The sequence below is a fragment of the Amyelois transitella genome, chromosome 27, assembly GCF_032362555.1.
Source record: "Amyelois transitella isolate CPQ chromosome 27, ilAmyTran1.1, whole genome shotgun sequence".
Classification (NCBI taxonomy): Eukaryota; Metazoa; Arthropoda; class Insecta; order Lepidoptera; family Pyralidae; genus Amyelois; species Amyelois transitella.
This window is the reverse complement of record NC_083530.1, coordinates 4,808,538-4,822,910: the sequence shown is the minus strand read 5'-3', so window position 1 is coordinate 4,822,910 and position 14,373 is coordinate 4,808,538. Positions and strand designations below refer to the sequence as shown.

The following is a 14,373-nucleotide window of genomic DNA, read 5'->3' as shown; positions in this document are numbered from 1 at the left end:
TGTCAAAGAAGAAAGTGTAGGTACAAAAACTTCTTTGTATACTAAATATGAAAAAACCATTGACGTTATAATTAAGTGGATACTCTGAAGTCAAAACAGTTAGGAAATAAAAAAATGTGTGGCTGTGACTCAAATTCTAACGAAAGTTCAAATTACAATTACGTAGTGTAAATACACTACGTCAGTACATATTCTTACTACTTCTATTCTATACTCTCGATACACTCGCTTCTATAATTAAGTCGATTCTCTAAGAAGCACACTACCAATTTCATAATTTTAACGTTATTTTAAATTCTACCTCATTACCACATGAACAATACATTAAAAACTATCATTATTGGTATATAATGTATTGTTTTTTTATATGTTATATTTTAATAAAAAGAACCATCACACAATTATCTCGTAATCGTGTAACAAACATACAAAAGAAAACACATCAGCCGAATTGCGAACCTTCTTTTTGTAAGTGGCTACAAAGGTGTTACTTTACTAGATGTTACCAAAAAATAAAACAATGTCTCTTAAAAAATAATAAAATTTATTTAACTTAAACAACAATGTTACCAATATAAAAGTTGCATAAATTAACTAAACAAATATTATCACAATATCGTAAGGGTCGACTAAATCGCAACACAATAACATAATTGAGTATTTATTGCTGAATAAAAAAAAATTGTGACAATATATTCAATCGATTCTAGACTAAAGTTTTAACTAGAAATCCCTCATGCGATGGGCTATTGGCAACCCATTATTATCTTGTTAAATAAATAATATGTTTCTAAGTGACTTATTTACTATTGGATGAATAACACATTGTGAAATGATTTAACTATATTTTATTGCTATTTTTAAGCAATCGATTATAAGCGAGTCGAGAGAATCGTCTCGGTAATATACTAACGATCAAGCACAATTAAAAAAGGAAAAAGAGATGAATAGATTTAAAAGAATCAATTTGTAGTAATTCCTTTATGCGGTGAGTAAAAAAATTGCTAAAAATTACTTTAACAATTACAATATTTCTTAAAATTGTATGAAAGTGCCTATATACTTTACTTTATGATTATATGTATGTCCTCTGTTAGATATCACAATAACATCACAACCTGTACGCTATAAGCGAACTACCTACATTTGACTTTACCTTGCTGATTTTTATTCTAAAATACGTACATATTTTAGGCCGTTTCCATTTTTATATAAAGACAAATGACACTAATATAAATATAGGTACGATACATAATTTTAAGAACAGCAAAATAAAAAAATATTAAGTACAGTCATAAAAAATACTGTTAAACACAGTAACGCCATCTATATTGTGTGCATTGCATTAATTATTAATAAAAAGCATGCTTTTATAAGAAATTCATCAAAAGATACGTAAACGCGACTAACGCCTGGAGAATACATAAATAAAATTATGTCTCTTTCCTCAAAGGGGTAGGCAGAGACGCCAGTAAGTATAATTACGATATAATGCATATATTTACTTAGCAAAACTGTCATCACAGTGATGCCATCTAGATTAACTAAATAGTAGATTAAAAGTATGCTTTTTTAATTATTATATACCCCAATGCAGCTTTTAAATACTGACGTATAATATCAGTGTTAAATCATTTGTATGTAAACTGAGCTATTTTACTCGTAATCGATTTGAAAGCGCGTTTCTTATACTAAATAAGTACACGTTACGGCCCATAACTGGTTTAAATAGTTTAGCTGTTAAATCATTCGTATATATGTAACTTGAAAAGATCGCAGGTTCAAATTCCAGGATCCATAGCAACACCAATACAAAAAAGAATAGGACCACTCCATCTCTTTCCTATGGATTAACTAGCGACTAAGGGATAGGCTTATAAAATTGCGATCATTTTTTTAGGCGATGGGTTAGCAACCTGTCACTATTTTGATCTCAATTCCATTCTTAAAGCGAGCAGCTGAACCTGGCCATTCAGTCTTTTCGGGACTATTGGCTCTGTCTACCCCGTAAGGGATATAGACGTAACTATATGATGTATGTATGTATAGCAAGTGCTAAGGATGCAACCGGGAAGAAACTTAAATGTTGTGACGAAATAAATTAAGGAACTTAGAAACTAAATAAGTGGCTGGTGCAAAATCGTAGCAAATCCGTGTGACATTATTGATGTAGAATGAAGCATTGAATGTTTGTCTGTTCACCTGTTTTTGTTCACGAAATCTCTGTAACAAAGAGAAAATTCAAAATTTAAAAAACATATCACAATTTTTCTCCTATTTTGGAATTGGAATATTTTAATGGTCTTTATATAACATATTATTCATACATACCTACATATAGTCACGTCAATATCCCTTGCGGGATAGACAGAGCCGACAGTCTTTAAAAGACTATTAAAAAGCGGAATGTTTTCAAAACAAAACAAGCAACTCACCCGACTATCTGCGGCAAATCTTTAGCGTTGACTATATATTTGTGACCTAGGTCATCCTTGCTGGGGTAAGCGTGGAGTGTCACGTCAGCCCCGTGATGGGTGCGCGATTCCAAAAGGGATTTGTATAGCTGAAACAAAATATATATACATTCATACCTACATACATATAAACACGTTCTTATCGCTTACGGGGTAGACAGAGCCAATAGTCTCACAAATACTGAAAGGCTACGTTCAGCTGAGTGGTTTTATGATTGTATTACGACTGAAATAGCGATTGATTGCTAGCCCATCGCCTAAAATAGGAATCACAAGTATATAAGCATATCCCTAAGTTGCCTTTTACGACATCCCTGTCGATGTTCGTTAATCTTTCACGCAAAAACTACTGAACCGATTACAATGAAATTTGGTCGGTAGGTAGTTGAAGACCCAGAATAACATATAGGATACTTTTTATCTCAGAGTTCCCGCGGGATCGATAGGGTTTCCATGCGGACGCAGTCGCGGGCGGCCTCTAAAATGTTATAAATGCGAAAGTTAGTTTATACCTTTTAACGGGTGATCTGCTGAATTAATGTTCTCGAAATATCAAGTGTATAATATATTTGCATTATTTGTAGGTGCCGCTAAATTCGTCACTTTACGCATAGATGGCGCTGTATGTATATGAAATATGAAGTGTACATACATACATACATATAATCACGTCTATATCCCTTGCGGGGTAGACAGAGCCAACAGTCTTATAAAGACTGATAGGCCACGTTCAGCTATTTGGCTTTAAGATAGAATTGAGATTCAAATAGTGACAGGTTGCTAGCTCATCCCCTTAAAGGAGAATCCCAAGTTTATAAGCCTACCCCCTAGTCGCCTTTTATGACATCCATGGGAGAGAGATAGAGTGGTCCTATTCTTTTTTTCTATTGGTGTCGGGAACCACACGGCATTGCGAAATTAATTTTCTCGAAATATCAAGTGTATATTTGCATTATGTATTTGTAAGTGACGCTAAATTCATCGATCTTCGCATAGATGGCGCTGTATGTGTATGTTTGTATGTTCCCCAAACTCACCCGTTCCCCGACCACGTACGGCACGACCTGGGCTGTATGTATGTTTGTATATGAAATATCAAGTGTATAATGTATTTGCATTATTTGTAGGTGACGCTAAATTCGTCACTTTTCGCATAGATGGCGCTGTATGTGTATGTTTGTATGTTCCCCAAACTCACCCGTTCCCCGACCACGTACGGCACGACCTGGGCTGTATGTATGTTTGTATATGAAATATCAAGGTGTAATGTATTTGCATTACTTGTAGGTGACGCTAGATTCGTCACTTTTATGTATGTATGTGTATGTTTGTATGTTCCCCAAACTCACCCGTTCCCCGACCACGTACGGCACGACCTGGGCTGTATGTATGTTTGTATATGAAATATCAAGGTATAATGTATTTGCATTATTTGTAGGTCACGCTAAATTCGTCACTTTTCGCATAGATGGCGCTGTATGTGTATGTTTGTATGTTTCCCAAACTCACCCGTTCCCCGACCACGTACGGCACGACCTGGGCTGTATGTATGTTTGTATATGAAATATCAAGGTGTAATGTATTTGCATTACTTGAAGGTGACGCTAAATTCGTCACTTTTATGTATGTATGTGTATGTTTGTATGTTTCCCAGACTCACCCGTTCCCCGACCACGTACGGCACGACCTGGTCGTCTCTGGCGTGTAAAATCAGCACGGGGACGGACCTCACGCGGGACAAGTTGCGGTCAGAACGGAAAGAGAAATTCTTCGACTCGCGAAACGGCGCTATGAACGCGTAATCGTAATACGGGAGCCAAGTCGCCATCTGAAATTGTTCACAATTTGTTTATTTATTTATATTGACCAAGTCTGTGTCCCTTGCGGGGTAGACAAAGCCAACAGTCTTGATGAGACTACATGGTAAACAGCCACGTTCAGCTGTTCACCATGGACTACCTTTGACTTTTTCAGCTTTGACCATGGATCCTAGATTAGTTTAAACGCTATCGAATATTCTAAAATTATAAAGCTGAAGAGTTCGTTTGTTTGTTTCAACGCGCTTATCTCAGGAAATAGGTACTGGTTCGAATTGAAAAAAACTTTGTGTCTGATAGACCATTTATCTATTTATCATCACACTGCAACTATTAGGAGCGAAGAAATAATGGAAAACGTGAAAAAAAAAGGGGAAAATTTGAGGGCTTTAATGATGCCCAAAATAACTATCATATGCTTTTATGATCGATTTTTGCGAAAATGCGGAATAAAGACAAACCAACCAAAGGATAGATCAATTATTGCTTACTCTAGTCAGAGGGTAGTTGGCAACTTCGTCCGCCATATTGTTGAAGGGCGCCTCCAGTATCAACCCGCGGGGGAGGGGCAATGGCGTCTTCCGTTCCAACAATTCCGATGATAGCTCGTTCAAATTGCCTAGAAGATTTGACGATATGCCCGTCCCTGTGAATATAAAGTAAATTACACACATATAATCACGTCTGTATCCCTTGCGGGGTAGACAGAGTCAGCAGTCTTGAAAAGACTGATAGGCAATGTTCAGCTGTGGATTTTAACTAGCTTTTTTTAGCATGGGACGCTATCAGCCAATAACAGCGAAGAGTCTAAATCAGTCTTTACAAGACTGTCGGCTCTCTCTACCCCGCAAGGGATATAGACGTGCTTATACATATATGTTAAACAAATAGATCGCAGATTTTCACAATTGGATACAACGTATCACTTATCATTAGAGATCGGATATTCAGATGCATATTTACCTAAAGTTGGGGTGTTGGGTCAGTATGGAACGTACTTCTGTACCACAAAAATTCCGGGATTCGGCATTGATACACTTAATGTTCTAATTATGTATTCGAACTGTATTCGTACTGACAAAAAAAATCACGCGGTATAATTCTGGAATCCCGGTAGGTAGGTAATTTTTTAATAAATATGATCATCCATCAGTTATGTTTATGAAGGTGTTTATCATACCTAATCCTACTACTATTATAAAGGCGAAAGTTTGTATGGATGTATGGATGTTTGTTACTCTTTCACGCAAAAACTACTGAACCGATTACCATGAAATTTGGTATGTAGGTAGCTGAAGACCCAGAATAACACATAGGCTACTTTTTATCCCAGAGTTCCCGCGGGATTGATAGGGTTTCCATGCGGACGAAGTCGCGGGCGGCCTCTAGTATAAGATAAATTTCAATTTCTTGTTTAATAAAATTTCCGGAATTCATAATAATTCGAATCCTGAAAGCAAGAAGCCGCCTCCATACTTTCTTGGCCAATATATTAGTTTAGGTAAATATGCATCCGATCATCCGATCTCCACTATCATCATAACTTAGGTCTTATTACAAACTCCACTCACCCAGAGAATGCCCCCACACAAAAACAGGCGGCGTGGTTCCGTCTCGTTTGTTGGTCACGATGTTGTGAAGCCATTCGTATACAAATAGAGAATCTTCCACCACGCCCGCTTCGCTCGGAGTTAGATTCGTCGAATCGCCGTAACCTGAAACGTGCATATAGTCACACTAGCTGTACCCGCGACTTCATTCGCGTGGAATAGCCATTTTGGACATCAATGAAGTCCTCAAGGATGAATAATTTTCCCTGTTTTTTTTTTACTCATTTTATCCATTACTTCTTCGCTCCTAAAAGTTGCAGCGTGATGTTATATAGCCTAAAGCCTTCCTCGATAAATGGTCTATTTAACACAAAAATAATTTCTTATCTATCTTTTCTGATCTATATCTTTTGCGGGGTAGACAGAGCCAACTGTCTTGAAAAGTGCCGTGTGGTTCCCGGCACCGATAGAAAAAAGATTAGGACCACTCCATCTCTTTCCAGTGGATGCCGTAAAAGGCGACTAAGGGATAGGCTTATGATTATGAAGCGTTATGTGGAAAAAAACACGGCTAAGTGCGAGTCGGACTCGGAGCGGAGAGGACAGCGGAGGCTTAAACAATAGGGTCCCGTTTTTGCTTTTTAAGGTGCGGAACCCTAAAAAAAGAAGCAACAAAAATAAGTCATGTGCTTACAAGATGTCTTAACTAATAGATTTTAAATTGATAATATCATATCCTGGTTCAGAATACACTTAAGATCGTTGTCTGATGACTCACCTCTATAATCGAACGCTATTGTATGGTAATCCATGTTTTGGAAAAACTTATACAAGAGTATTCTGTGAGACGCTGCGCGCGAGTTTGAATTACCTGAAAAAGATCGATATTAAGTATTTTCAATCATACATATATGTACATTTAATCACGTCTTTATCTCTTACGGGGTAGGCAGAGCCAACAGCCCTGAAAAGGCTAAGTCAAGCTGTATGGGTTAATGATAGGATTCAGATTCAATGCATAGCTTTTTTTCACTTACGAGGTAGACAGAACCAAACTCCAAAGCCACTAATTTTCAACCAAATTTTATTTCCTCCTCTCTTCCAGTATAGATTGTGAAAGTCGAGCAAGGGAAAAGTTTTTAAGCTCGAATAATTGAACAGACAAACGCATGCAGTACTTACCGGTATTAAACTACTAACAGTATTTTAATATATCATATCGAATGAGATAGATTTGTTCAATTGCAGTTTGAGTGAATTCACAAGGGTAGCATTAAGGATAATATGTTATAATTGATTATACACTATCGCATTAGATTAAGTCTGTAATGGTAGATGTAAAAAAAGTAAATAAATAAAAGAAAATAAATAAATAAAAAATACCGGTAAAAACTATAGTTCCCGTGCGATTCGCAAAAAAACCTGTGTTCTTTTGATGGTGATCGCTAAATTCGCGCGAGTAGGTGGCGCTAAATGCGCGCTGGTAAAATCTAGTCACTACATAGTATAAAACAAAGTCGCTATTTTAGTCTGTTTGTCTGTATGCTTAAATCTTTAAAATTACGCAAAGGATTTTGATGCGGTTTTTTGTAACAGGTAGAGTGATTCAAGAGGAAGGTTTTTATGTAAGTATAATAACATTTATAATTTTGTACCCGTGCGAAGCCGGGGCGGGTCGCTAGTTATAAATAAGATTGTTGTCTCTTGCATGCTCTCACCGTGACAGTACAAAACTACAGGAGTTTTGGAGTTGGCCAGCTCTTGATCCAAAATCCTGTGCAACTCATCCTTGTCCACCAATTTCAACTTGTCCTGTAGTCGCTCATACACCGTCTTCGGCAGAATGTGCCAAATGCCTGGAATTTTGTAAAAAACTGATAAAGACGTGATTATAGGTATACATGCATGCATATAATCACGTCTATATCCCTTACGGGGTAGACAGAGCCAACAGTCTTGTAAAGACTCTGATAGGCCACGTTCAGCTATTTGGCTTTAAGATAGAATTGAGATTCAAATAGGGTCATGTTGCTAGCCCATCGCCTAAAAAAGAATCCCAAGTTTGTAAGCCTATCCCTTAGTCGCCTTTTACGACATCCATGGGAATGAGATGGAGTGGTCCTATTCTTTTTTCTATTGGTGCCGGGAACCACACGGCACGTGATTATATATGTGTTAATATACGACTAAGGGATGGTCTTATAAGCTTGGAATCCTTCTTTTAGGCAATGGGCTAGCGATCTGTCACTATTTGAAACTCAATTCCATCATTAGCCCGAACAGCTGAACATGGCATTTTCAGCCTTTTCAATTCTGAATGAATATAGACGTGATTATATGTATGTATGTATGGTAAAAAAACATAAAAATGCACATAATATGTTGGGTTTTACTTTTTATACACACATAGGTACAAATATACATACAGAGCAAACTGAGTACCACCATTACCACAATCGAAAATAACGTGGAAAGGTGCGCGTAACCTTTTTAACAAGATACCCTCTGATATCAAAAATATTACCTCGTTCGATGTATTCAAGAGACAATTAGCCGAGCACATTATCTCAAATTACTGAACTTTTGACTTTTGCTGCTATATTTGGTTTATTAGTTTGACAACGAACTTATTTTTTTTTTATTCTGTATTAATATGTATTTATGAGAATAAAAGTCTATAAACCTAAACCACTTATTTTTTTAAAGTGGTTAAAAAATGGTAATTTATTTAAAGAGCAATTTTAAAAAATACTTAATACTTACCAATTCTGACAGGGCAATTATCGATTTTGGACTGGTAACGTAGCTGGATATTTCTAGCACCATCTACACCGCAGCTAGAGGGATCTTCGAAGTCTATGTTGAAGGGCCATTGTACTGAAATGTACAATTGGAAGAATAGTTAAAAGAAGAAATTCTATCACAGCGATAAAGCTGAGAAAAAATCCCAAGAAATCTAAATACATGCGAATTTCAGCTTTCTACGTCTAAAACAATGGAAAATAATAGCATTTTTACGTTACAATAGAATGATTTTCAAAATTGACGTCACATCAGTTAAATCTATAACTACTACCGCTTCCAAAGCGCAAGAAGAAGCGGCGGAACAAACTACACTGCAGCATTTACATCGGGCGTCAATTAACAAATATGTATAGATATCTTAAATCTAAATCGTGAACGAATGCACATTGTCTACATTAAAAAAACATGAATGAATACGAATTGATCAATGATTAGATAGTCTCCGTCCACCCCACAAGGAAATCAATGTATGCATATATATTATTTTTGAAATAGCCATACCAAAGTTAAGAAACACTATGGTACGTCGGAATGTTTCCGAGTAACGGAATATGAGCGGCGCGACGACCACGTGGAACACGAAGATCCCCGCCGATACAGAGGCACCCAGGAATAGCACCCTGAAAACAAGATATTCATTCGTATAATCACGTCTATATCCCTTGCGGGGTAGACAGAGCTAGCAGTTTTGATAGACGGAAAGGCCACGTTGAGCTTTTACACCTAAAAAAAGAATTGAGATTCAAATAACAACAGGTTCGCCTAAAAAAGAATCTTAAGTTTGTAAGCCTATCCCTTAGTCGCCTTTTACGACATCCATGGGAACGACATGGAGTGGTCCTATTCTTTTTTGTATTGGTGCCGGGAACCACACGGCAATTCAGCTGTTATACTTAAAAATAGAATTGAGATTCAAATAGTAACAGGTTGCAAGCCCATAGCCAATAAAAAGAATTTCATGGTTTTCAAGCCTATCCCTTAGTGGCCTTTTTCGACATCCATGGGGAAGAGATGGAGTGGTCCTATTCTCAGGCCTCTGTGGCGCAGCGGTAGTGCGCTTGTCTGTGACACCGGAGGTCCCGGGTTCGAATCCCGGCCAGGGCATGATGAGAAACGATCTTTCTCTGATTGGCCTGGGTCTTGGATGTTTATCTATATAAATATGTATTATAAAATACAGTATCGTTGAGTTAGTTTCGAACTTACTACGAGGCTAATTCAATCTGTGTAATCTATATATCTATATATATAAAACTCTTCCGTTACTGAGTGACTGACTGACAGACAACGCACAGTCGAAACTACTGGTCGTAGACAGCTGAAATTTGGAATGTAGGTTCCTTGGGATATGTAGGGGAGCACTAAGAAAGGATTTTTGGAAATTCAACCCCCAAGGGGGGGAAAAGGGGTAAAAACGTTTCTATGAAAAATCTTATTCCTTGGGTTTATAAACTTGAAACTTGGCATGAACACGTACATAGGCAAGTAAATATGTTTGACATTATAAGTTTTTTCAAACTACCCTCCAATCGTGATTTAGGGGGTGCGATTGGGTGACTGATTTATTAACGCACAGCCGAAACCGCTCGGTATAGGAGTCTGAGATTTTGAACAGAGGTTCCTTTAGTAACATAAGTGAGCACTAAGAAGGTATTTTTGAAATGTCAACCCCCAAGGGGGGGAAACGGGATAAACTGAGCCGGGGCTGCGGGAAAGTTCTAACGAGATACCGTGGCCCCGGAACGCAAAGGGCAACTGAAGGAACGAGGTGGGTTTTAGTCAGTAAAAGTCTGACACTCCCTTCCGTTCCACCCAGAGCGGGAGGGGTCATTTGATGATTTCCCATCCTTAAAAAAAAAGACTTTGTATGACAACTTTCAGTCGTCTCTTTAACATACATAATAACATACATAATTATGTACATACATGCATAACATTAATAACATCACGCCTTTAAATCCCTATTTTGTGTTAACACTACCCATACAAACAGCTAAAAGGAAACAAGTGAAGAGACGAAATTTGTCCGCATCCATTTTCACCTAAATTCTTAACGTTAATGAGATTTACTTTTTATTATCAGGTCAACCTAATAGCCTCACATGTACGTATAACTTCGTAAGAATTTTCTTTCAACTCCTAACCGTTGAGGAGTTGTACCTTCCATCATCAGCTCATTCACATGGGATGATGACTATCAGACGCAAATACTTAAACAGATCTATGAAATTGTCAAAAACGTAATTGCCTGTAAAACACATGTACATCGATAAACTCCGAAACTACTGAATCGATTTCAAACATTCACCATTAGAAAGCTACATCATCCCTGAGTAACACAGGCTATATTTAATTCCAGTTGTAACAAGATTTCAGCCTGTGGAAGAAAAAGCTCTGTCGAGATCATTAAAAACGCTATATATAACCGAATTACACGTGGGCGAAGCCGCGGGCGGAAAGCTAGTATTTTTTATAATGGTGCTGGGAACCACACGGCGCAAACACTTACTACCTTTGTCCATGGTAGACAATAATACCTGTTAATTGACAATGTCCAAGGCAAATCCGCTTTTATCAATACTATCTACTTCCTAATTGATAAACAGAATAATATTATAATCTCAAGTTCATGTAGCATACAATAAAAATCTTTCCAATGCTAAAAAATATCACATCGGTTATTTATCTATACTAATATTATAAAGCCGAAGAGTTTGTTTGTTTGAATGTGCTAATCTGAGGTACTACTCGTTTGGGTATAGATTTCTTAAATCTAAATCGTGGACGAATGCATCCACGTCTTCTTCATTAGGAACATGAATGAATGTAGAACTAATTATGTCAATACAAATATTTCTTCAAATAGAATAAATATAAAGATAAAATAAATTATGTACACACTGTACAAAATATGTCAACACCATGTCAAAAATGCACAAGCATTTAAGAGGCATTATGTCAAGTCAAGAGCTATTATATCAAGCTCGGGCCACACATGTGTTTATCATTAATATAATCCTCTGTGCTGTAATAGGGTTTCCTAAAAAGCTCATCTTTAATGTACGGTCGCGTTCATAATTGCAGTCATAGTTCGCAAAACTTTATAGCTTGCACCGCTGCTATCACTCACACATTCACACAAATAACACAATAAACAACAAGCGGTGAAACGTTGGGTAACGCGCCATCAAGAGGGTAGTGTAAAAAGTCGACCGCGCAGCGACCGTCGTCCGCTAATAATCAACACAGCGACAGCCACACAGCGGAGATCCATGGTGGAACAGTACGAAAATAATGGCTTCATACCGACTAGAATATTTGCGGAACAGTTCGACACATCAGTGGTTACTGTTCGTTGAGTTTGCATCGTGAGGGACTACACCACAGACAGCCAGCAAGAAAGCCATATTTATCCGAAATAAATAAGCAAAAACGTTTAGAATTTGCTCGGCAGTATTTGGATTTTGCCTGGAAAGAAGCGATATTTACGGACGAAAAGTTCGTTTATGTCATCACTACACGGTAGGCTTCATTTATGGCGAAGAAATGCAACTCGGTATGAAGAAAAAAATATTGTGCCAAATATGGAGTCTGGACACATATCTGTAAATATGTGGGGCTGGATGAGTGCTGCTGGACCTGGGGAACAGGTGTGGATAGCAGGACGCGCTACAGCTGCTCATTATGTGCAAGTGCTGGAAGAAACCATGTTACCAACTGTGCGGTATATTTATCCGATAGATGATATGCCAACAATATCATTTGTGTCCTGTGCATCGAGTCCATATAGTGCGTGAAAGGTTCTGCCAGTTTATATTAAAACTACTAATTACTTAGATAGTATTTAAGGACAGCTTCAATATCTTTTCTTTATGAAAACGAATAATTAAGCTGTAACCTTAATAACAGGAGATAAGTAGATGATACAATTAGTGTAATATGCTGTATGTATAGCTTTATATAATCATCAATATGTAAACAAAACTATAGGTAAACTGTTTCAATAAAATTTACTAATTGTAATTATTGAATGTTTTATTTTCTCCCTCTTGTTTAATATTTCTTGCTGATTTCCGTGTTTGAAGACAACTTTCCGTGTTTGTAATTCTTAGATATCAGTTAGTTAGTCAGTCAGTTACTTAGTTCAAATGGCACCTTGAAACATTAAAAATTGTCAGTAACACAATTTTTTTTTTAATAGGCAGAAAAAATCCTTGAATAACTTCGAAATCCAAGTAACGCTAGTAACTAGAACAAGCGAGTGTGAGCAAGCGAGATTATCTAATATATCTTAGATCTCACTTGCTCACACGAAGAAATAAAATTGCTACCCAATAACTTTCAAAGGAACTACTACCTATGTTAGGGTCGTGTGCAGATAAACTTTCAACCTTATTGAAATGTCATAAGTCTGGCAGTCGTAGGCTTCCCTCTATAGGCAAATCTTATGCAAATAATGAGAGACGACGATATCTCGATCGACAATTATCGGGCCCAGTTCGGCCATCGTTGATTACCGTCTCTTTCTGTTTTGTTATGTTATATGTCATAGAATAATAAACTGTTTTACGTAGTAATCATTGATATTAAAGACCGTATTCATTTGAAGGAATATTATTCATTTTAAATATGCATGTGTGTGTGAATCTAGAGGAACCACAGTGCACGCTATTTTAACCCGTAAGAATTTTAAAACTATGACTGCAGATATGAACGCGATCGTACTTTTTGAATTTTCTATCATTCATTTCAAGAACACTTTTTGATAATTTATCTTATACAATTAATCATAAATAGGATAAAAAACAGGATTATTTTGTTAGTTAAGTAACTCGGTAAACTTTTTTTCTTTGAGACAGCAAAGTACTGCAAATTTTTCAATTTTAAATATACAGTAAACTAAACACAAAACGTAGTTTACAAAAAATGCCTATTTATTTTGATTTGAAGTAAAATCTTTTTCATTATTTTCAATAAGTTTGTGATGAAGATGGATATAATCTCTATGAGAATTTTTTCACAAAAGTGACTAAATTAAGTACCTTTAAAAACAAAATACTCTTTAATTGAGAAGGAAAAAACATATTTGGCTATTATTTAAAGCCCACACAAAGAAATATTAAGTTAGGGATATAAATAAATTAGATTTGTTCAAATTTTTGGGGAGCAACTTACTATGGGTTGTAGATATAAAAATACTTAATAACTTGAGAGGGATTAAAAAAAAATAATAATATAAATTTCTGACAGCACAGATTTAGTTATATATTTAAATGAAAATAAACTCACCCAAGAGTGTATAAAGGCACACTTATAAGTATTCCGCGATAATCAAACATTTTTTTGAAATGCTGTGTTTTTTGTTAGAAAACAACGTAAACAAATGAAATTACTATAAAATAGATGCAGTAATAAACATTGCATCTAAAAATGTACTAAGAAAATGTTAGTTTAAGATAGGAAAACACTAAAACAACTTTATTAATGGGGTCAAAAATGTAATACTGAGTATACTGTTTCACACAAGAACAATCGTTACTCAGACTAACATTCTTACTACATGCAGGCACTCTATTATTGACTGATCGACACAGAAATAATGATAATATCAAAATACTATATCAGTACGCAATATTTAAATTTAAAATGAATAAGCAAAAGTAAAAATTTAACCTTCGAACTTTTGACATATTAAATTGGTGACGTATTGCGGACTTTGACTTTGAC

The 14,373-nt window shown here is 36.3% G+C and overlaps 1 protein-coding gene across 1 annotated transcript; it reads right to left on the bottom strand.

The window, feature by feature from the left end:
- Positions 1 to 525: 525 nt before the first annotated feature.
- On the bottom strand, positions 526 to 14,355 carry LOC106130413 (lysophosphatidylserine lipase ABHD12). Its single transcript, XM_013329251.2, has 10 exons — positions 13,936 to 14,355; positions 9,148 to 9,266; positions 8,605 to 8,718; positions 7,560 to 7,697; positions 6,620 to 6,712; positions 5,863 to 6,006; positions 4,783 to 4,937; positions 4,135 to 4,302; positions 2,436 to 2,563; positions 526 to 2,223 (listed from the first exon to the last, which is right to left on the bottom strand). The coding sequence occupies exons 1-10, from the start codon at positions 13,983 to 13,985 to the stop codon at positions 2,199 to 2,201; spliced, it is 1,134 nt and encodes a 377-aa protein (XP_013184705.1). The 5' UTR covers positions 13,986 to 14,355; the 3' UTR covers positions 526 to 2,198.
- Positions 14,356 to 14,373: the final 18 nt, after the last annotated feature.